At 45.0% G+C, this 23,786-nt stretch overlaps 1 protein-coding gene across 1 annotated transcript in view; it reads left to right on the forward strand.

Moving 5' to 3' along the window:
* Nucleotides 1–20,156, forward strand: part of PCBD1 (pterin-4 alpha-carbinolamine dehydratase 1) — a 147,487-nt gene extending 127,331 nt beyond the window's left edge. Inside the window, exons 3-4 of the mRNA XM_069610735.1 lie at nucleotides 3,667–3,747; nucleotides 19,337–20,156. Coding sequence (XP_069466836.1) covers nucleotides 3,667–3,747; nucleotides 19,337–19,435 — 180 coding nt within the window. The 3' untranslated portion in view covers nucleotides 19,436–20,156. The remainder of the gene's footprint in view (nucleotides 1–3,666; nucleotides 3,748–19,336) is intronic.
* Nucleotides 20,157–23,786: the final 3,630 nt, after the last annotated feature.

A 23,786-nucleotide genomic window follows, 5' to 3' on the forward strand; every position in this document is an offset into this window, starting at 1 on the left:
TCTCTGGCCCCCCAGCACAAAACTGTCCCCACCTGCTGGATCGAAATATAGACCATCCACACACATCCCTGCACCTGTCAAAATCCCTAGGCTTCACCATAGACCTCCACATTTCCTTCACAGACCTCCTAGCTGCCACTGCCAAAACATGCAACTTACTACTACACCGCTTCTACAAGATGAGGCTTATACCTCTGTTTGAAGACTTACGCACTGCAGTAAAAGCACTAGTTCTGCCCAAACTTGCATATGGGAGCACTCTCTTCATTGGGCTCCTCAACAGCACTTGGCCCTCCTGCAAGCCATCTGGAACACAGCAGACACTCATCCTGCATCTATCCTAACACTTGCACATTACCCCAGCTCCACTAGCTCCCTGTACCCCAGAGAATTGTGGTCAAATGACTGTGTAACGTTTACAAAGCTATCCACCTCAAAATCCCAGTTTACCTTCACAGCAAACTGAAAACCCATTACTCACACAAACACCAGACCAGCTATTCAAAATCTCTGTGATGAACATGAGGATGCCATCCCTTCTTCCCTGAGGGGAGACCTTTCCCATGGGGACAGGCGTGTGTCCACAGTGCAATACTCCCCCTGGTGGTGCACTGAGGGAGGATCACATGGGGAAGTAAACCCTCTAAGGGATTGGAGACGATCATCACCAGAGAATGTGGTATCACCCCCCTTTGTCACATACAACCCCTTTTCCAAGTCCTTCTGCCCCCTCCCTGGATGCAGATAATATCTATTGCTGTCAATAACCTACCAGACAACAGTGAAAAACCAGACAATACAAAGTATTAGCATATGGCCAAACTAACCTACATGAAAAGTGAAAAAACAGATAATGTAAAGTATTACACATGTAGCTTTAAGGATGGTACTGGGAGGAAGAAGATGGCTGGAATACAAGGTTCACTGGCGAACATCGGTCTAGTTTCCAGAAGCCAGTCATTGGCTCTAAGGAATACATCAGCCTGACGCAGGAGTTCCAACAGCGTTCAGGCTCAAACGAAAGCACCAGGGAGACGTGAAAGAGGGAGAGCTATCCCCCAAAGAGGAATAGCGGGAGCCATAAACGGATGCGAGGCAAAGCGCAGAGACAGAATGCGCATGGAAGCCTCAGTCTGCTGAGACGCTGCAGATCCCGTGGACGCCCGAACACTCCTAGAGCCTCAAGGAAGGATACAGCATCCCGGAAACTGCTGGTACTGCCAAGAAGGAAGCAAACTGGTATGTGGTTGCATGGGAGCTGTGAGGGGTCCAGGGAAGCATCAGGGTAAGGGAAGGAGCCAGTTACTGAGAGTCTGGGACCCTACATCAAATAAGAGACCGTTGCATACTGATTAGGAGAGTGAACCAAGTGGATACAAAACAAAGGTGCATGTCTGAGACATTCCCCCTGGTGCTGTTGGTGAGAACCCTGAGAAGCCAAGAGAGGAGAGTGTCCTCTTGGCACTGTGAACCAGGGGACGGGTGTCACTCCTTGTGGTGTTCTGAAAGTCTGGAGAAGGCCAAGAGAGGAGAGGGGATCCTCTTAGCCTTAACAATACTGTGGACAGGGGAAGATGGCCATTCCCCCTGGTGATATATGATGAGGTTTTTGTAACGCACCTGTACACCAGTGTTTCTAGGTGCCACAGCACAAGGGACGGGAGACAGGACCACAATCCTACAAGGCATTGGGACATTGGGATTGTACAAGTGCAACAATGCAAAGTGCAAGGGGGAAGAGGGTTCCGGGAATTGCAGGGGAAAGGGTGGGGGGGGCGATCAGGGCAGAATGGCTTGGATTTAGTGAAGCCAGGGCAGCGCGGTTCTGAGTAAGTGCAAAGGAGGAAGGGGCACCGTAGGGGTTACAGTTACAGTCCCTAAGTGTGCTGTAGGCCAAGAGACAGTGTAAGGAAGACTGGTTATGGGGGAGCCTGGTATCAAGTGAGACTCTGAGGGTACCAAGCAACCAATCAGCGCTGCAGACAAGTAGGTTAGCTAGGAAACGAGAGAGAATGCAGTGGAGAAAGGGAAAGTCTTGAGCCTCTTTCAGAACTTCAGGTGGTCCGGCTCAAGTATCAGAGGGGCACGGAGGCTGTTGCAGAGGAAAGCACCTGCAGAGGAGAGAGATATACCCCCCTTTCTATGCTTGGAGAAGCGTCTGACCCTCAGAGTTAGAGGTAGCTGAGCGTAGAAGGAAGGTATTTAGGCAGAGAGAAGTGGATATAGTGGGGCCCCGGCCCCAGAAAGCCTTGTGGATGATGCAGTCATGCAGAGGATCTTGAACTTGATCCTTGCCGCCACTGCGAGCAGGTGGAGAGATTTCAGGGCAGGAGAGATGCAGTCCCTGGGCTTGAGTCCAAAAATAAGCCTCGCAATCCTGTTCTGGATTAGTTGTAGGAGGGGATCTGGTGTTGCCTAGAGATCTTTGTGTTGGAACTTTGAACTTTTACTTTGATTGAACCTGGAACTTTGTTGGCCGTTTGGAGGAGAACTAAAACCTGGAGAAAAGAGCCATTCCTCTGGACCGGGAAATCCCTTTATCCTTTTAATGTTCGTTACAGGTGTGAGGGTTGGAAATGGGGGTTTTGACATAGGGCAGTGGACTATTTCGATTTCAAAGGACATTCTGACTGAGTCCTTAGTATTTGATTTGAGGCAGTGGAACCCCCTTAGTTTTAGGGGGAGATATCAACTAAAATGCCACCACTGTGTCAGACTCATTCTTACGAACCCTTACACCACACACACATCCCCCTTTTCTGCCAGGTACACATGATTATTATATAAAACTCTCTCTGAGGCCACTTATGCTTGGTGTCGTTCAACGGGTTAAAATGCACTGCATGTTCGAAATATTGATTGTTGTGGACCTCTTGGTGAAATTTCGGGCAATCTGAGTTTTCCCACTAAATTATGGTGGCTCGTTAAGCCAGCATGAATGAATTTCCACTCGTATGGATCAGCTCCTACAGTAACCCTAGAGAATGCTTGTTTTCTAGCACCTGGTCTGTATTTAATACTAAATGAGAATTGAATTCTCAAATTAGAAGGACTAAAGTCCTAAAAGAATAATAATAAAGCGGGGTGACTCTGGTGAGCATTGGGAAGTGACGTCACAGGACGTCAACGTGAAATGCGCACATTTCATTCCGGCTTGTTTTTCAGGATTGGAAAAAACCACACCTAACAAAGCATTTGCCAAGGTAACAGATTTTCATATTTTGGTACTGCTTAAGCAAGCACTTTTTTAAATCCGGGAACCAGTACCCAAAAACCTCTGTATAGAAACATGTCAATATGAGACATTTTGCTGAGCTATAACCAATGATTGCAGTGGTCTTGCATTTAAATGTCCCCTTTCAGAGGCACCGAGGCAAGGGTTCCATTCCCGTTTAGGATTTGAAACTGGGGCGCAGCCTACTTTATTTATTTTTTAAATTTCTTAGACACATAGGGAGGACTGCGCCCACCCTCTGGAAAAAAAAAAAAAGAAAGTGGATGTACACAGTCCACCTGCGTGGTCCCTCGACTTGAGCCCTGCAAATCAGCCTCTTCATCCTGCCATCATTTGGTACACTCCATTTTCTGCATGTTCCCTCCTTTTTTGCAAGAGGAATATTTGTCTACTTGCTTGAAAAACATTAACTTCTGTTTTTTGATTGGCAGGCTTTTGGGTTCATGACCAGAGTGGCACTACAGGCTGAAAAATTGGATCACCATCCTGAGTGGTTTAATGTGTATAATAAGGTAAGAGAAAACCTCATCATGTATATGTAAAATGCTAATGTCCATGTTATCTGTAACTAAGAAAATGTCTGTAACCAGCGCCACGATGCCTACCGGCTACTGCACGCTCAACAAATGTGAATAAATAAATAAACATCCTAATCGTACAAATCTAGCTGTGTGATATTGGTAAGCCAAAAGTTAGTAATGAATGTTAAAGGCAATAAATTAGTTACCTTTTCTCAATGAATTGCAAATCGCCTATTATAGCGTTATTCTTATTAAATAAAATCAGAATTTTACTCTTGCAGTAGAATAGGAAAGGAAAGGAAAGCTGTGCATCCAACGCGAGAGTGTGGGTCGCGTGACTTTTCGTGATTCACTTGGCAATACACCACCTGCTAATGTAGGGAATAGTTATTTTGTCTTGCTGAGATGCACGTCATTGGATGAGCTAAGATTTTAAGGCGAGAACCCTTTTAACAGAAGGACGTCTGGCCACTTTCATGCTGAAAGATGAGGCCTCTTCACGATTGAGGGACTGGATTCAGCATCCAAGTATGTGCTACTTGCCGCTTCCTGTTCGGCACAAGCTGAGCTTTGCATACAAGGCATTGGCATAACCCGACACAGAGCTCACTAACCTCAATCTTTCTATCTCCAACACTCTTGACACTCTTGCCCCTGTCATGAGGGTTTGACTGAAGCCTTCCAAAAAGTGCTACTCTTGGTACGACTCCGACTTGGCTGCCTTTATCGCACTTGTAGGGGAGCTGAGCGGAAATGGAATGCGTCTGGCGAACCATCTGACAAACTGGCCTGCCGCCTCCTTCAAAGGCCATATCGACTCTGCATCTGCTCCAAGAAAGGAGTCTTTATTCAAGCCTGCATCTCTGTGGCATCTAATTACACAGCCAAACTTTTCAAAGTCTGCAAGGAACTGGCCAATCCTTCAGCAGCCTCTTCGTCTGTCACACCCACCCAGGACCTTTGCTCGGCCCTGGCTGCACACTTTACCACAAAAACCCAAGACATCTTTTCCACAATCTCTTCCACACCAATGCATACACCAGTACCGGAGCCTCTCTTGCCCCCACTCCACTTACCCTCTTCTCTCTCACCCGTCGCTCCCAATGAGGTCACCAGACAAGTCTGATCTATGAAGGCTTCATGCAAACAGGTGGACCCCTGCCCATCAAAAACCATTAAAGACAGTAAAGACTCCCTCGCCCCAACCTTGGCGGATCTCTGCAATCTCTCCTTTTCTACTGGAGTTTTCCCAACTGTCCTTAAGCACCCCCTTGTGCACCCTCTGCTCAAAAAACCCTCTGCCAACTGCTCCATTCTGGCAGACTACGTCCCATCTCCATCACTCCTTTCCTGGGCCAACTCCTGTAGAAGTTGGCTATCTCTCAGCTGACCTTCCATACTGAATCTATTGGTTGCTTCCATGACCATCAGTCTGGCTTTAGAGCATCTAGAGGCACGGAAACTGCTCTTCTGAACACCTGTGAAGACCTGCTCTCAAATCGACACTAGCACTCCCTCTGTCCTCATTCTCCCTGACCCCTTCCTCTGCCTTTGACACGGTTAACCACAACATCCTGATCGCACATCTCTGTGAAACACTGGGAATTGCAAGTCAGGCTCTAGCGTGGTTAACCTCCTTTCTCTCTGACCGCCCATCCCAGTTGGAACTCAGAGCCTTTCTCTCGACTATAGCTCTCTCAGCCTGTGGTGTCCCACAGGGACCTAATCTATCCCCCCTGTTCTTCAATGTCTATATGGCTGCCCTGGCACATGTGATTGCCACTTTCAGTATTACGGAGATGACACACAACTATCTTTCAGCTACCCTCAGCTGCCTCCTCCTCCTCCTCGCTCACATCTGACTGTCTGCTATTCAGTCATGGTGTGCTGCAAACGACCTCTGCCTCAACACCATTAAGACTGAGAACTGAGATCGTTCGCATTGGGACCCATCCTCCCGCTTTCCCACTTTCACTCTGGCCGGCCTCCCTTGGCCCTGCGCCTGCACCCACCTGCGAGGCAAGAAACCTTGGGGTTATATTTGAATCTCCTTCTCTCATTCCGGACATCTCTAAAAGGTTTAACTACGAGCTACACCTACTCAGAGGTACTGTACCTTTCCCTGACTTTCCTGGAGCGGCTCACTGTCTGCAGAGCCCTGGTTCTCTCTAGGCTCTTCCTCAACCTCCCTTCTTCTGCCCTGCACCCTCTGCAAGTCATCCAGAACAGAACCGCAAGACTTATCCTTGGCCTTGTGCGCAGGGAATGCATATCTCTGGCACCTTTACTGGCTCCCCATGGCTGCAAGGATCAAGGTCAAGACCCTCTGCATTGTTCACAAGGTTTTCTGGGGACTGGGACTTACCTACCTGCAACACTGCCTTCCTAAATACTGTCCCTCACAAGCCCTCCGCTAATCTACCTCCAACCTTCTGCAAGTGAGCCGGTTCTCCAAGCGGAGATTTGGAGGGAGATGCTTATCCTCAGCAGGTGCCTCTCTCTGTAATAGCCTCCCTGACCCCCTCCATCTCGACCCTGATCTTCTTGAAACTGATCACGACCTACATATTCTCTTCCTTCTCTCACCTGCTAACCTAGTTCTCTGCTCTTTCCCGCTCTCCCTCCTCTTCCTACAGCTTGCTGACTGGCCACCTTGTGTACCTCCAGAGTCTCACAGGTCCCTGGCACCCCCGCCAGGCCTCTTTCGGAATTGCCTCAGGGCACTACACCCCACCCACACTCGCTGCACTTGAGAAATGACCCAAGAGAGTGGCTCTCTGTGCATACCCCAGTCTCCACCAACCGGGCGCACTTGTACCTCCTCCTCCCTGTGACCATCTATGCACTTGAACGATCCGTACACACGGTGCCTGAAGATAGTCAGGCCCATTTGCTGTATCTCAAACTGTTAAATGTATTTTGCGTACTTACTCTGCCTGTGCAGACTATTATCGTCTCAGAATTTCAAGGGCTCTGACCGACTGTTGTTTTTCCCCTATGTTTTCCACCCTTCTTGAGCCCTTAGAAACACTTGCTGTGTATAGGGACTATGTAAATAAACAATACAATACCATACCATACCACAGTCCACCACATGGATGCAGAGCAGGAGCTGACGGCTGGAAATCTTTAGGTTTAATGTGCGAGGAGGAAGGGATTCTGTATTCACATCTTGAGAACACATGTTTAGACAGTCCAAGAGGACATTAGTTTAGTTTTGCATGTAAGGGGCTATGGAAGTGAATATGCAGTTCACCTTGGTGAAATCTCAGTTGCACACTCGGAGCACAAGATGGTCATGAATACATTTAGTATCTCAGATCCTTAATATATTTTTATATATAGCGCTAGATTTTTACATACATTACTATTATTACCCAATCGAAATTGGTACTCCTTGTTTGCGCCATTGAAGGATGTTTAGATGATGCTCTTGGCCAACATCCCAAATTTCTTGAAGATGGCAGCTGATTAGCTTGAACGATCACTGCTAGTTGAAAACAGCAATTCAGTCACTTTAATCCATACGCTATTGGGATGTTGCCTGAATGTAATTAAAGAATGGAAAACCAACTAGGCTATGGATCTTTTGCTTGCTCTCCTTTTGTAAACTATATTTTATTACTACTTTGCCATTCTTTTATGGTAGCGCCTATGGTCCCTGAGCCAGCCAATGCTCCAGTCCGGCAATAGCATGCAACGTTCATGGGTTATTTGTATGGAAGTCGAAGAAGACGATGGGTAGGGTGCCATTTTAGGGGAGCATTGCTGAATAGAGCTTTATGAGCAGCGGTTTGAAAGTGATTTGCACCCGGGGAAGAGCCATTGACCAATCAGGTGGCTGGAACATTCTCCGCCTACCATTCCAGCCATCCAATACCCTTCCCCGGGTGGCGCCATTTTTCTTTTTTATATGGTGAGCCAACAGGGAGCCTCTTCCTACCCCCCCCCGCATACTCCCCAACCAAACAAAACCTTTCCCTCACTCCCTGCCTCTCCACCTACCTGTGGGACCTTGGTTTTCAGGTCTGGTGTGGCGGAGGGCATCATTGTTTTTATTTTAAGTTTTTTTCCCTCCAGAGATTGGCATCACATTGCTAGGGCCTAGCATGGCTCAGGCCAGCGGGCCATTACGGGCCTCGTCCGCCCTCTCACCGGGGCATGAAAGCCATATCCTAGCTCTGATAGGAAGTCAATGGAGAGCTCTAAGAACAGGCAAAATGTGCCCTTTTTGGCAGATACATCACAATATGTGTTGCAGTATTTTTCAAGAGCTTGAAGTCTTGAATCGTGGCTTTGGTGGCAACAACATAAATGGTGTTGTAATAGTGCAACCTAGAGTCAACAATAGCCCTGGCTACTGTGGTGCTGTGTGATTTTAACAGAAATGTTCCAATCTGACTAAGCAGCATTAGTTGAAAATTGGTTGACCAAAGTGTATGGGCAAGATCAGAGCGAAGAATGAAGAACCCTGAGCATCTTTACTGCAGGCTGTGGTTTAATCCCATGTCCTGCCAGAGAGAATTCTGGATAGGTCTCCAGTGCTTTTGCGTAAAATGAAGATGGACTAACAAGTATAATCTCCATTTTATCTTTATTCAACTCGAACGTCGATTCATCAACATGGATTTGTCGCTGTGTTTTATTGCCGATTTTCTTTTTTTTTTTTCAAATCCACCCAAAAAGGAGGCTGTTGGGAAGGGTATTAAAAGGGCTGGGAGGGTTGGGAATAGTTTTAGATTAATAGGGTACGGGTTGAAGGGGACCCGCCCCCACCCCCCCGCCCCCCCAATAGAATATTTTGATTGGTTTTTTTTTTTTAGGGAAAACAATCAGCAAAAAACCCATCGAAAAAAAGCCAGTCGATAAATTAACATAGAACCAGTTCAGACATCCAGGATTCTATTGATTAAAAAAACCTCTTGCATTGTCCTTTGGTAGGACTAAGGATTATTATCCAGTTTAAAGACCTTCTGCATATTTCTGAAATTCTACTCACTTACTGAGCAGTAAGTCACGGAAAGGTTTCACATGCAACACAATCCAAGCTGAATACGATCAGGGAGATGCATGCTCCCTGTGAGACACAGAACAAAGTTGCAGCTGTGTTCTATACCGATTTGCCCAGTTTAACCCTAGATATTCTATTATTCAGGAAAGAAGTTAACGGCATGGTGGCTTTCTCTGAAGCACCTACACTTTGTTGAAATGTTTGGCGAAGGATTGAGGGTCCAGCGTGTCCAATGCAGCCCACCAATCCCCAAGCATCATAAAACCAGAAGACCTGGGTCCATGATGCACAGCAGGGAATCGATTGAATTCTGTCACTCTTTGGGGGCGGAAACCCGGCTGGCGGTCTCCTAGCAAGGATCGTGTTTTTAAAACGTTCTGCAATTGAATAGTGATTGCTTTATTTAACATGTTTAGCAGGAAACGGGGAGATTAATTGGCACAGTCATTGGCACCTAGATTTGGTTTCTACAATGGTGGTGTAACCCACACTGGTTTTACATTATCGGTAACAATGGCACCCCAAAATGAAACATTTACAAATTCAGTGATAATTGGTCCAAATGAGTCTACAGAAGCATTAATAGCCATGGTCGAGCACAAGTTCCCGGCGGATTGACACGAAGGATCTAATGTCTTCAATAAAGGCAACTTGGAATTCACAGGAGTGCAAAGAACCTAGAGGAGTAAGAGGTGTATGGCATGGGAAAGAGTTTGTATTATTGGGTTGTAGGTCAGGCTCCAAATGTCCTTTTTATCTTTCCAGTCTTAAGATAAGGTTATTTTAGTCATTCGAGTTTCTTCTCCATTTGTGCTCTTATTTACACACTATATTCCTTTGTTTAGAAAAGGTATCTGTGAACCACTTATTCCTCATGGTTTTTATTTTAACTGTTTTAGTTCTCATTGGAGCTAACTGATTAGTGATATGAAGATCATTCTAATATTGATCAGTTATAGCTTCTGCTGTAGATCCACCTTCAATTTCCAAATCTAGTTCCCTCAATCCTGGACTAAGCTTATCAGTAGTTTCTTTTTCTCTATAGGAAATTGAAAATAGTATTATTAGCCAGGGTGAAGGAAGGGTTTTGTGGAAAAGCACTAAAGCATAATTCAACCACTCAATTGGTACTGTGCTATGTTGATTAGGAGTAGTATATGTAATATTTAAAGACCCAGGAGACAACCCTAGCTCTCTGGGGGATGTATAGAAAACCAGGGCCAATGCATCGCTGAAATCATTTAAATCCTAATTGAAATATCCCAAATAATGAATGATAAAAAAGGTTTAATGTGAGAGAGGATTATTTCCAGTAGTATCTTAATGGATGCATCACCGCAATGAGGGGGTCAGGGGGGGGGGTGTTTCAAGGAGGTCGATACTATATTATAATATGGTAAGCGGAAGGTACAGCAGAAAGGGCATTGGTGACATTTAGAACCTCACAATCTGGAATCTTGAAGGAATTGTTTTTATATTTGTAGTGTTTTTTTTTCTTCATTTTAGTAAGAGCAACTCCGCCACCTCTTTTATGCTCCCTGTGCGAGGCTATCATGGTGTAACCTTGGGTAAAGTAGAGTTGAACGTGGGGCCAGCGTATTATTTTAGCCAGGGCTCAGTTATGGTCATAGTATCTAAAGAATAGTGTCCTGTTTTTTCAGTGTGATGGAGTCAGAGATCTGATATTTGAGAACCCACCTGCAGCCAGGTGCAGCAGAAGCCCCATCTTAAAGGAATGCAGAATATAAACCTCTGAGTTGGTGAGGAAGGGATTCAGTGGGCCATTTTAGCAATTTGTTATGTTAATGTCACTTATAAAGTGCCAGTAGACCAGAAGGCATCTTGGTGCTGGAGACGCACAGGCAGCAGCAACAGTGGGGTCTGAAAGAAAAAGTAGGGTTTTCAGCTTGTATGTAAATTCTAAATTAGATGTTTCTCACAGCAATAGCCCATTCATTATTCATGTTATCATTGGATTGGTTGTTATACAGGTTCCAAGAACGAACCAGACTTGGAAGTATTTTTTAAAGTTGAGTGTATGTCGTCATTGAGGGCCAGGTGATTAATCCGATGCACACCGAATTTTTGTGAGACTGATGTGTTCCTTGTGTAAACACACATTCCTGTTTTTCTTTTTTTTTTTAGCATGTAATATATGTCACTTTGTTATGGCTGTAAGTTGTGTGTACACTTTAGTTTCACTGTGTGTATCCTGTGAGAGCTTCTGTTGTTGTTTCGGCACGCTGAGAGAGGTGTAGAACCATTATGGTAGGTTCCACCAGCAGGAGGAGGGTGGTTGTATCTGAGGTGATGTTTACCTCAGGACAGGAGCGGGCTCCCCTGATGGCGGAGTTGAGTCCCCGCATAGGATATGGGCTGGAGGGGATCGATGAGAGGGAGAAGAGGTCTGAGACAAACGGGGAAAGGAGCTTGAGGCTGCCGCTGAGGGCACCCAGGCCCTCTGGTCCCAGAGAAGATTCCTCCAAGTTTCGGGCAGTCTGCCAGACAGAAACCAGACTCTCTCCCCCACCCAGGGTCGAGAGAGGGTGCCGGAGGGCACCCTTGCTGTGTTTCTGCCGGCTGGTGTCCGTTACTAAAGGGGGGAGAGAGAGAGGCTGTGAGCGAGTATAGTATAAGGAAGCAGGTAGGAAAGCGAAACACAGAGAATGGGATCCTGGGCCCTGCGTGTGCGGACTGCCGGATTACGCGTGGGAGTAGGAGTGCCCGGACGACGATGTGATATCTTCATTACCATACCATGGGACTGAGAGAGGAAATTGTAAGTTAACCACCTCTCCGGCAGCAGGAGGCTGGGCCTACTTTAAGAGACATTTGCAAGAAAGTGCAGAAGTGCACGGCGGGGGTTAGACCGTGGTGGCACATTAAGTGTTCCTCACAAATCTTACCATGGCCCGTTCAGGCCAAGGCTGGTGTAGTCGGACCCTTATCTAACTCTTCTCCCGTTCTGGGAGGGGCAGTGCTTTATAAATCCCCACAGGGATATTTTGTCTGAGGAGACCCGCTCCATGGTGTCCATAGGGGTGGGGGGGATTTTGGCCCAGTCTCATAACTGGGTAACTGGAGGTAGCTGGGAGAGAGGGAGATACCGCCTTAGGGTAGTGTGAGTACTATTGGTGTAAGGGGCATTTATGGCCCGCTCCAAATTAAATATTTAGGTACCTCAGGTGAATGCGCACTTGCTCATGGAATCCACTTGATATGTTGAACAAATATTTAACCAAGGTGAATGCGCATGTTTCATGTAATCTACAGGATTAGAGTTGAACAGATATTTAATGAATGTAAATGCGCACATTCTCTGGGGATTGCTTGGAAGTATATGAAGACAAAATTAACGAAGGTGTAGGCATATGTTCTCGGTTGCCAAAAACTCACTCAAATGAAGAAGTAGTTAACAAATGTCAATGAGTTGGGTCCAGGTTTGCTCCAATGGACATACTAAGGCCACTCTAAGGCAAAACATATGAGACTAATGATGTTGAATACTGTATGAAATTAAATTGTTAAACACTGTTCCCATTCTGTGTTAAACGAGAAAGACTCATTTAAGGGTTCAACAAGGCATATGGCACGTGTGTATTAATGTTTGATTTAAAGCATACAATTATATAAAGGAAAGTGGATCCTGCTTATTTTCAAAGCCAGACAGTGTTTGTTTATTTGAACACGAGCACTGTTTTAGCTTTATCCCCTGTGAGGGACCACCCTTGGGTCTTTACTGGGGCCATATATTTTTCCCCCTTGGGTAATACTACGATGCACATGTGTGCAGTGAGATGTTAGACTCCCTACTCGGGTCTCCTACAGATTGCAGCCCACCCATACAGATAGGTACAACAGTTACAAGCCAGAAACACCTTATACTTGCTTTTAAGACAAACGCATGTTTGACACCACACAAGAAGAACTAGAATGAAGGCAAGGTATGTTCAGGCCCTACGGTGCAGACATGGCCAGGATATTTAGTTGGTCCGTACGTGTGTGGGTGGGTGTACTTTGGAAGATATTGCTGTTAGTCGCCAAGGCAAGGGATTGCACAACGGATTGTTACAAATCTAGGTTGTTTTCTAGGTATCTTTAGGGCTTTTGCATTCTGCATCCTTACCAAGGTTCTCATCAATTTCTGTAATCTTTTCTTATTTGTTCTCCTAAGTCCATAAAAGCCTGGGCGTTGACTTTGAATCTTTAGCAGCAGTCTTTTTTCACCTCTGACTCTGCTGTCCACCTCACTTTTGCATATTTACATCCAGACTTCCTCTGTACTCCGGGACAAGATCTTTGGCTGATTTGAATTTTTCTGAAACAGGGATTCGACACTGCGCTTTAAGTCATACTGCACAATGAGCCCAGAATTCATCATCTCACAGGAGCGCAGTCTCCCCCAGTATCCACATATAGCTGGGTCAGTCCAAAGGTTTCTAGTTTCCCACAATTCCACCAAAATATAATTCATCCTATAGATGAAAGGGAGAGTGATGGCATCCACAATATTAATTGAGAAATTGACTTAGTCCAGCAATGATTTCACACATTCACACTCGCTTGTCTGCTCACTATTCCTGTATTTAGTTTCTTGTAACACACGTTTGCATATGAAAAGTCACTTTGAAGTACCAAACGGGGAAAAGATTGGAAAGTAGCAGAGTGTAGGGAGCAAAAGGGTAGTGGTCATGAAAGGCAGTTGGGGAAACCTTTTTAGATGAAACAGAAATTACCATTTGGAGAAGTTTCTGTCCAGATGACCATTTGAGCACAGCATTTCAAATCGAGACCATGATGACAGAAGGATTGATGTTATTAAGTCTGAGATGAAGGCCCTGCGGAAGTATTTCCTGTGACCTTGTGAATTTGAGTAGGTACAGTTCCAGTCTTCGTTCTGGGGGATTGGCATTCCATAGGCATGGATCATTGATGGAGAACTTAGTTTCTCAAGCTCTTTTTGGTCAGATAGTGGGTTTGAGCAGAAGGTTCGTTGACTTCGATGTCTTTTGGTTGTGTTTTGTGAATGTCCCCTGCATAAGACAAGCTATAGGGGACTCGGCGAAGATTCTCGGCATGTACTCCACAGGAAGTGGCCGAGAAATGGAAGGTGAGCAAGGGGAGCTGGAGAGGGTGGCAGGGGGACGGGTACAAGGCCTAAGTAAATCTATGTTGCAACTCCATGCATGACGTTTCAATCACAATGGGAGACGTGAAATGTATTAGTTTTAAAAAGGCTAAATAGGGCCCTACTTTGAAGAATGTGTTGCACCGGTTGTCTGCCAGTGTGGTTGCAAGCATGTTGATTGTGGGGGCAGCACAGTTGCCCTTGGGCTTTCAGTGCTGTCTTTGGAAAGTGTTTCTAGATATCGTCAGGGGTGTTGGCTGTACTAGTCACTCAATGTGGTGGTTTTTTTAGCAAAGAGGTATAAACGGTGAAGGGAATACTGGCATTGATGGACATCATAACACCAGAAAGCCATTTAAAAGGTCAAAGAAGAAATTTGCTAATTGGATCACTCGAAAATTAAACCACATTGAAAAAAGAAAAATGAAAATGAGGAAAAAAAATAAGAACAAACAACCTACGAGAAGACTGCTAGCAGTTGTCTACAGGGACGAAATCATCAAAGCCAGGAAAGCACACGTCTCCCTACGTATATAAGTGACACAAGCCTGAAAAATAATATTAGATCGTCCAAGAATTCAAAGACCCAGCAGTTTGTAGCACAACCCCAATACAAACTGTAATCAAATTGATGCACATTGCAGAATAAACCTCCTACAAATCCATGAACAAACATTCACTGACCTCTATCCCTATTAGACATACACAAAGTACAGAACCCCTTCCCCCCCCCCCCCCACTTACATAAAATGATCATCAAGCAGCAAGAGCCGACAGCTGTCAAACTATCCTCTTTCTGGCTCATTCACTACTGTGTGTCCTACTGGCTATGACCTCTATTTTTGTCAGTGTACTTCTCAAACACCAACTGCTGACACAAACGACCCAGCAAGCTATTGCCCCATCTCAAACACTTCTTTCATTGGGATAAGTTCAGTTCATATACTGCAAACTCGAGCACTACATGGAAACAAATGATGATATTCAGGGCCCAGCATGATTTTTAGGCCAGGGGTTTACACCCTTGTACGCCCCAGATGCTTCAGACTAACATTTCCATCAACCCTTGCCACCATAGTCCATAATGAGGAATCATGGGAGTCTTAGTCCAAAATTTCTTGAGCCAAAGGTTGCAGAACCATGATTTAGGCTGAGGTGTATAGCCCCCAGCTCCATCTGGGACATGCAAAAGAACAAGATGGACAACACCTGTAAGTGTGTGTTCATTCAGCTGGGCATCGCAGCAGTGTCGGACTCAATTGGCAGAATTATTCTAAGGTAGAAGACATTATACATAATAAAAGGAGCTGCACTACACTGGATCACTTATTTTCTCACAAGCAAAACCACCACCATGACTCCCTTCAGATCCCAGCCGCACCTAACTTGTGGAATACCCCAAGGATCCACTCTTTCACATCTCCTGTTTAACATTTGCATGACTCCTTCCCTCCCCCCGCCCCCGTACCTAATCAGCCTGTCTGGTGTCACCTGCTCCGACTATGAAGATGACGCACAGATAATCTACAAACTCAAAAAGTAACCATGGCTTGTACATGTGGACTCTTGGGGGGACAACAGTCTAAAGTTGTACCCCCTCAAAACAGAACTGCAGTCAGTTGCATCAAGCACCAACTGAATCTATTAGCCCAAGGAGTTGGCGTAACGCTCACCTGGTTCCCACGGGGGCGCTGGTCTAGTCTGGATTGCTGTGGCCTCTTCTAGCGTGATGCGCAGGACCCGGAACACCGATTGGACAGGACCTCCAAATCGTGCTTGCCTGGCCCGTAGGAATATCCTTCTGCAGATGAGAAAGGGGATTAACAGTCTGCAGAATAGTGTGCTAGCTCCCCCCGTTCCCTCTTCGTTCCTCTCTAACTTCCTCCAAACCCCGGTTTAAGCTCACCTTATGGTTTGGATGGATGAACTCTCCATCCTGCTTCTGGTGCAGGGGTGCGCGTTCGTCCAGTTACTTCACTGGTTTTCAGAATGGCGCTGGCAAAATCCACTTGACTTTCCTGAGCGATGCGCCGTAAGTATGAAAGTTCAAAGTTCAAGTGAGGCCCCCTTTATGTTGTCTTTCTAACCTGTGATCTGTCCTTTATTTCAGGTGCAGAATGAAGGCGATGCGTCGAGGGGTTAAACTGCCGAGGTGAGTAGTGATGAGGGCGATCCCTCTAAATGTCCTTATCATTCCCCAGAAATGTCTCTTGTCCCTTCCCCATAGGGGCCGGGGTACGGTACCTGCCAACGGGGCGGCGCCGACCCGAAATGTGGAAGAAAAGCCGGTAGGTATTATGGCTGTTAATCAGGCTTTCCTTCAGTGTTCCTTCTGCTCACCTTTCGTTTCTTCCTCTCTCCCCTAGGTGCAGAGATGTGGCGTCCGATGCTGACAGCTGCGATGGAGCCGGGAGATGTCTCGAGGACAGGTGAGTGAAGCGTGGCGCTGCAGCGAGCAACGCGATGCTTTTAAATGGAAGTCTTTCTTCAGGGATGCTGGCGAGAAGATTCCGGATGCAGGTAAGAAGTTTGAAATAGTCCTTGGTTTTCCCATTTCTCTTCTCTTCCTTCCTTGCAGGTCTTCCAGGTTCGAGGCAGGCGTGGCTGGAGTCCAGGAGCAGGAGCAGACACGGTGAGCGTTAAGCTGCAGGAAGCAGAACAACGCGAAGCATGAGTTGCTGTCTGGGCGTGGCTTAAATGGCCTCCAAAGAAGTCCCAGGTATGTATCCTTCCCCAACTAGGTATGTATCCTTCCCTGGCCACGCCCGAGTGAAAAAATAGTCCCTATGAAAAAATAGTCTCTTTCAGGTCTCAGGGAGGCCGAAGCATGCAGCATGGTCCGCATCAGGTAAGTGCACAAAACACCTCCCTTTATGAGCCTGGCGCCAGGACTGAGTCCATAGAGCCCCTATAAGGGGCCGCTGGGCTTTTACCCGAGGGCATGATGCCTGCTTCCGGGGGTGCTGGGCCTGGCCTGGTGCTCCGAGGGTAGGCATCATGACAGCTGGGCCCCTACACAGTACCATCATCCTCCGTAAAGATCCCCAGTGGACAGCAGCCTCGCGCTTGCACCACAGGCATGAGCCATTGTTAGAAGTTGCTTTTTTCTATATTTGCACTGTGCGATACACCGTCATCTCTACTTTACCCAGAGTATTGCGGCCATGATTTTATTAGTACTAACAAGACTGGACTATGCAAATCGCCTCTATCTCTGCCTCTAGACTGTCTCTTCAGAGATTCCAAAACTGCAACATCCAGACTAAGCCATAGAATGAAAAGGTTTGAACACATTATCTTGGAGTTGCGCACTTTCCATTGACTCCTGGTCAAGAAAGGAATACACTTCAAAATCCTATGCATCACCCACTTTGCTTACCATGACAATGGCCGTTTCCTTCATAAGGAAGCAGTATCTTTGCACACCAAGGTCCAGTAAACTCTGCATCAAACTGTGCAACTTCGCATAGAAGAGGACCACCAGGAAACTGCTCAAGATGTGGCTTTTCAAGACCCTGCTATAATCATATACCTAAAACTGGGCAAGGAGTTGGTCTAATGTACATCTAATGGACAGGCCACAACAAGGGTATCTTTGTGTGTATGTTTATTCCTTACCCACGATCTTTAAATCGCACTACAAACGCTGCAACCAAAGAAGGACACCACCTTGCATCTGAGGAACCTTTACTGAGCCCTTATTACCTTTCCTCCTTTTTCCCTTGCTTCTTGCATCACAAACACCCTCACTGAAAAAAATCATGCATGTTTTACACCACACACAAACTCAGATGGCTCACAAGCCCTACTGTACAAATCTGCTGGTATCAAACCTCACATCGCATACATCTCAGCTCTCGCAATCCTTGAGGCCTCCCTTGTAGTTAGTCAGACAGCATCAGCAAATGTGATAGGTTATCAACATTTTCTAACAATATTTAAAATCTCAAAACATGACAAAGTTTCAGAATACATTTTTTGTTATAATGCATTAACAAAACTAGCCAGATTCAAACAGTCAACATTTTAAGTCATGACCTCCCGTGGTTGCCATTGTCATTTTACATAAATTCAAATATTTTTCAAAAGCACATCTGATAAAAATAGAATTTGAAAAAGTGTAAATCTGGCAAGGCTAGTTAATTTATTTCTAATCTAAACGTCCCAACTATTAGTATAATGATCATCCAAATACATATACAATCGATATGGGCTACACTGAACCTTTTAAGTAAAATGATCTTGGAAGTTAAACAGACCAAAATGAGTTTGAATAAACATATAAAACTGAGTGGATAAGGAATGTATGGAGATTGATTTGCTCTTTAATGGGAACAGCACCAGAATGCTTTGCGGTCATTTTGTGTAGTTTACCACAACGTATTTGTTTTGCTAAATTATGAGATTAACTCCGATGCAGTCAAAAAAAAAAAACTCCGATGCAGTCGATGATAAAAAGAATGGGTGGGATTTTTTTTTTACAGCCTGCTTTGTTTATTTTGAGAAAATTGCTGAAAAATAAAATCCATCAAGATGTGCATGGGATAGGAACTGCATACTTGTTTTAACACTTCTGACGTTGAGGGAGAATGGAATGGATCCTGCCTTTTTACATTTGCTCTTGTGCCAACCAGGAGATTGAAACTGTAGCTCTGGCAACTTGCATCCTTGTTAGTTACTTCTAGATAGAATAACTGATGGCTACTGTAAAAAAATATAACCTTCGACTTGAACGCAAAGTATGGATTGAGCCCAACTACCACAGTACACCTCGAAATAAAAACGTATATACCACAGGCATGAAACTTCCATTAAAGTAAAACTTGGTAAATTATTTCACAAGTCTGATTCAACTTGTAGATATAACTGATGCTTTGTTGTTAGTTTGAGGATATGGGGGGGGGGGGTGTGAAGATAGGTGGGTTCAACTTTTGAAACTGTATTCCAGTAAGCCTCATGGTATAATGGCCTCCAAAGAGGGTTATTATTTAAGAATGTACTAAATATTCATGTTTAATGTTTGGACTCGTGCAAAGAGCCACTGCTTTGAAGTGCTCCAAATACAATGATCAATTGAATTGCTATTTACAGGGTTAATATTCAGATGCATTTATGCTTGTTGGGTAAGGACTTTAAAAAGGAAATGGGATATTTTCTTACCCATTTCTAGCATATTGATGAAGGTCTGTGCATGCATTGAATTGTATCTATAAACATTAGTTTATGATTGATTTAAAAGTGTGGCTACTCCAAGTAGCCAAGTTTCTTTTCCTGTTCATTTTTCATTTTCATGAAATCCCAAATGGGCTCCTTTTATTTGAAATAAATGTTTGTATGCATGCTTTTAAGTTTGTGGTCCAGCATTATCAAAGCTTTGATCTTAACATGATGGTTGTGCGCCTACTGGAACCACTGACAATTATTCATTTTTTTTTCTCTAGGTCCACATCACCTTGAGCACTCACGACTGTGGGGGTCTCTCAGAGCGTGACATCAACTTGGCCAGTTTTATTGAACAGGTGGCATCTCAGATGTCTTGAAGGAGTTGTTGGGATGTGTAAACACCACATGAAAGTGGAGGCATCTACTTCCAACCGGTCCACTCTAAAGTTCTGCATTTTTCTTCCAAAATATTATCTAACATTATAAAATAAGGCCCGAAATAGGTTTCAGTGCATTCTGACCATGGTGCAAGGACAATCCAAGCTGTTCTGGGAATCGCGTCAATGCCTTTTCCCAATCCAGTGTCTTATTTACGAACCAATGTGCCAGCGTTATGAAATGAAGGTCTCATTTTTACATATTATTTTTCTATACACCCATGCATTCCAGTGAATTTAAAGTCTATGCTACCATTGCCTCCTGTTTTTCAGAATACTTTATTCCAGTCCTTATCAATTGGAACCTTTATGGGCCAGCTATCGGCTACTTCTCCCTCGAAAGTCTGTTTTCTTTGGCAATTGAACATTGTGCTGCTGCCTGATTAAGGCATTCCGAGAAATGCTTTAAAGGGATTGTTTTAATGCAGACGGAATATACCATATCAAGATTTTAAATTAATATTTGCCACTTCACTGTATCTGAGACTCTGTTCTGCTGTGTCTGTGATATTAACTTTATTTCAGTTGAATGCCAATTTTAGACTGCATTTGTTTGTTTCCTGTGTATTAGTAACCTTCATCCAGCACTGTTTTAGATTTCCTGCATATGTTTACTGCCTTACAAAATAAATCAAATTCTCACTTTGTTCAAATACCAAAAGCATGTTATGTCTGTTTGATTTTAACAAAAGCATGTTGAATCAACCCTATTTCAGAAGCGGCATCTCCCAAGGACAATACATGGGCTGTTACAACCAGCTATAATGATGTCCTGGCCAGGATAGGGAGGTTGTGCCGCAGCAGATTTAGTGTAATTCGATGTTATCAAATGTATTTTAACGACTGTTGCCGCTAATATATGTGGGGGGGGGTGTGAGTTTAGCTGAATAAATCATTTTAGTGGGGTAATGGGTGGGGGGGCTTTGAGGAGTCTTCCCTCGCATCTATCTTTGTTAAAATCTACCACAAAAACAAATTTGATCAAAAATGTTCGACCCAACCGAATGGGACCGTTATGGCTTGGTTTGATTCATCTATACTGACCAGGACCCTGAACCTGTTACCATGGCTGCTGAAAATTACTTTTATTGTTGTTACAGAGCGACCCCTAATTAGAATGGTGTCATATAGTGAACTCATTCACTCAATCATTAGAAAGTGCTTTCCCCGTTGTGGCAGCTTTTGGACGTTTGTGTTAGGCGGCTAAAGGCTGAATAAGAGCAGGTTCATGAAGTGTACTAATTCGGGTTCTTCTCCAAGTCTCTGACAAAAGGTTCCTTTGTGGATCGATCTTAGTCCGTTTTTCAAAGCAGGATATTGCTTTTCTATAAACCGTATGTCCAATAATTTTGACTGTCTGCTTTTCAGTTTGCTATGCTCCAGTTTTGTTTTGCAAGTAATACCCTCTGACAATGTCCTGTCTTCACAAAGGATATGGCTGGCATGCTAGACAATAAACACCTCCATCTGTCTCCAATTGACTTTGCTATTCTGCTCCACCTCTCCCTTGTAGCTCATGCTTCCTTTTCTGACTCTGCCTCCTGAATCTGAACTTGAATTAGCGTATTGAGCCAAGTTTCCCAGTGTTTGACAGCAGATTACATTTTTCTCCCTCAGCCTTGCCCTTTACCTTGGATAGAAGTCCTCCTTTTCCAGTATATAATAATAAAGGCGTCCTTGTCCTTGCGTCATTCATAGACTTTCATCACATGATTCAAATTCTCCTGGACTACTGTAACAGCCTCTATCTTAATCTGCCTGCCTCCACTCTCCGCCCTCTGCAACTTGTCCAGAACAGAACTGCGAGACTTGTCCTTGGCCTCAAGCCCAGGGACCGTATCTCTCCAGGACTGAAATCCCTTCACTGGCTCCCAGTGGCTGCGAGGATTAAGTTCAAAACCCTCTGCATTGTCCACAAGGCCTTCTGGGGCCTGGGACCTAAATACCTTCAACTCTCTCTTCCTAAATATCTTCCTTCACGAGCCCTTCGCTCATCCGTCTCCAACTCCCTCATGGTCAGCCGCTTCTCGAAGCAACGAGCTGGGGGTAGATCTCTCTCCGCAGCAGGGGCCTCCCTCTGGAACAGCCTTCCTGCCTCCCTGAAACTTGAGGAGAACCATCTCCGGTTCCGGAAGCACCTCAAAACCTTCCTCTTCGCTTCTGCCTTCTCTCTCCCTCTCCCCTGCTAAACCTGCTTAACTCCCCACTGAATTCAGCACTAAACCTGCATCTGGGCCACTCTCAGCAACCTCGGTCCAGGGCCCAGCCACTCTCCACTTGCACTGCCTCCCTGGCTCCCCCTGCACTGTGGTACTGTCACTGTATCCCTACAGCCCCCTTCCCAGCACTTGCTCTGCACTTACCTCGCACTTGCCACCAGCTGGCCCTTTTTATTTATTATTTATTATTTTTTACGCTACTTACCTTGTAATGCACTTTCCCCCCCACCTCCTCCCCCTGCACTTCCTCCTTTTCCCCTTACCTCTGCACTTGCGAGATCTGAATGACACCTGGCCTAGTAGGATCGTTTGTCTGTCTTCCCCTTGTTTCCCTCCCTCCCTGCCTCGTCGCGCCTTGAAACACTTGTGTATAGGCGCGTTACAAATACCATATCATATCATATCCTCCTGTCTTTCTTGGACTTGAAATAATTCTTTCTTTCGCCATGTTTTCAAAGTTGGAACCCATTTTATTACCATCTTTTTCAGACTTTCATAAGCTTGGATGGGTTAAAAAAAAATTAAGAAAATTCAGCTTCTCACAAAATAATTAAGAATCCTTCTCATGGTTGGCCAGACTTTGCTTAAGGAATAAGACGTCACTTTCTAGAATGCGACAAATGATTTACCTTCGTAGACCTGTTTTAGGTGAAATGTTCTCTAGCATTCAACTTCCCTCTGTCTTTGGTACAGGGCTGGTTGAGACTTATTTCCCAGCATGCAACGAAATATTAATTCCGGGACCTCCCAGTCTGTTGTTCAGCCCTTCCCATGCCTCCATCTCTTCCAGGTCTTACAAATTCTGAAAAATCCCACTAGACCTGCATGGCGAGTTCCTTAGTTTACATAATCGACCTAAGAAAAATGCACTTGCCCCAAGGTGACTGGTGACAAGTGGTCGAAGTGGGCGGGAGCGGTCGGGAGCAGTGCTCCTATACTTCTTTTAATTAAGTTTTACCATTCCTATCCTTTTATTTTTTAAAAGAAACCTTTCCGGAATGGTTTCTTTTTAAAATGAGTGTAGGAAGAAGTTGAAGCTTGCACTTTCAGTGCTCTGCACTGGACGTTCCCTTAATCAGCAGGCACATGTGTTTTGGGGTTTGTATTGTGCATGGGAGGGGGCATGGCGATGGGGTTTGTGGAGAGCGGTGCAGGCCAGTAGGGAACATAGTTCCACTACTTCTTGACCACTGCTGGGTGACAACATATGTACCTGTGCATTTTGTAAAATGATGCATGTTGCATACGCACACTTCATATTTGGTGCAATGCTGACAAGCATGCATAGTGAAACTTGTATTTTCCATTTACTACAAAGTGTGTTTGTAGTAAATGGAAAAAAGTTTCATACATCCCCATACTCGCCAGCACGGTCGAGTATCATGCAAATGGTGCTCACCTTTCATAAAAACAACCTGCCAATACTAGTGGGCTAATAAATTTTGCAAGCCCCGTCTTCGACCCTGCCATTTAATCGTCCCTTCTTTGCTTGATCATTGGCAGTTTCTTATCGTTCTACAACGTTCTAGCCATAGCCTTCTCATTGCTCCTTGGTCCAGTCTCCTCACTCTCCGATCTTCTCTCCGTGCCCACATTTCTCCTGGAAACAGCATCCTTCTTTTACATCTGCACTTCTCTCCTCCTGGCCATACTGTCACGACTGTGTTCGTAACTAGTGTCGGCTCACTCTGTGACTTCTTCCATTTTTGCACCTCCTTCTCGATCCTAAGTATGTTCTCCAACAGCCTCCATTCTGAATCCTGTCTTCTCGTTGCTGAGTGCCCAAAGGTTGGTGGCTGTTGTTATCCATTTTGCGAATGGCGTTGTTCCTTGACCTCAAAGTATTTCCTCTTCCCAGTGGTTCCTTCTGAAAGGCTCCCAGCGCCATGGGCTACATCCTATGAGGAACGCTATGGAAAGCAAACTCCAGAGTTTTCTTCTACAAATTCTCCGTAATCATTCACTTGGTTTTCCATTCTATCATTTGAAGAAGGTATATAAAAAGAACACAAATATTTCGACTAGACAAACCTAGTAGTGTATTGGCAAACTTTGGATGTGTGACATTTTTG

Source organism: Ambystoma mexicanum, chromosome 8, assembly GCF_040938575.1.
Source record: "Ambystoma mexicanum isolate Mex_15411 chromosome 8, UKY_AmexF1_1, whole genome shotgun sequence".
Classification (NCBI taxonomy): domain Eukaryota; kingdom Metazoa; phylum Chordata; class Amphibia; order Caudata; family Ambystomatidae; genus Ambystoma; species Ambystoma mexicanum.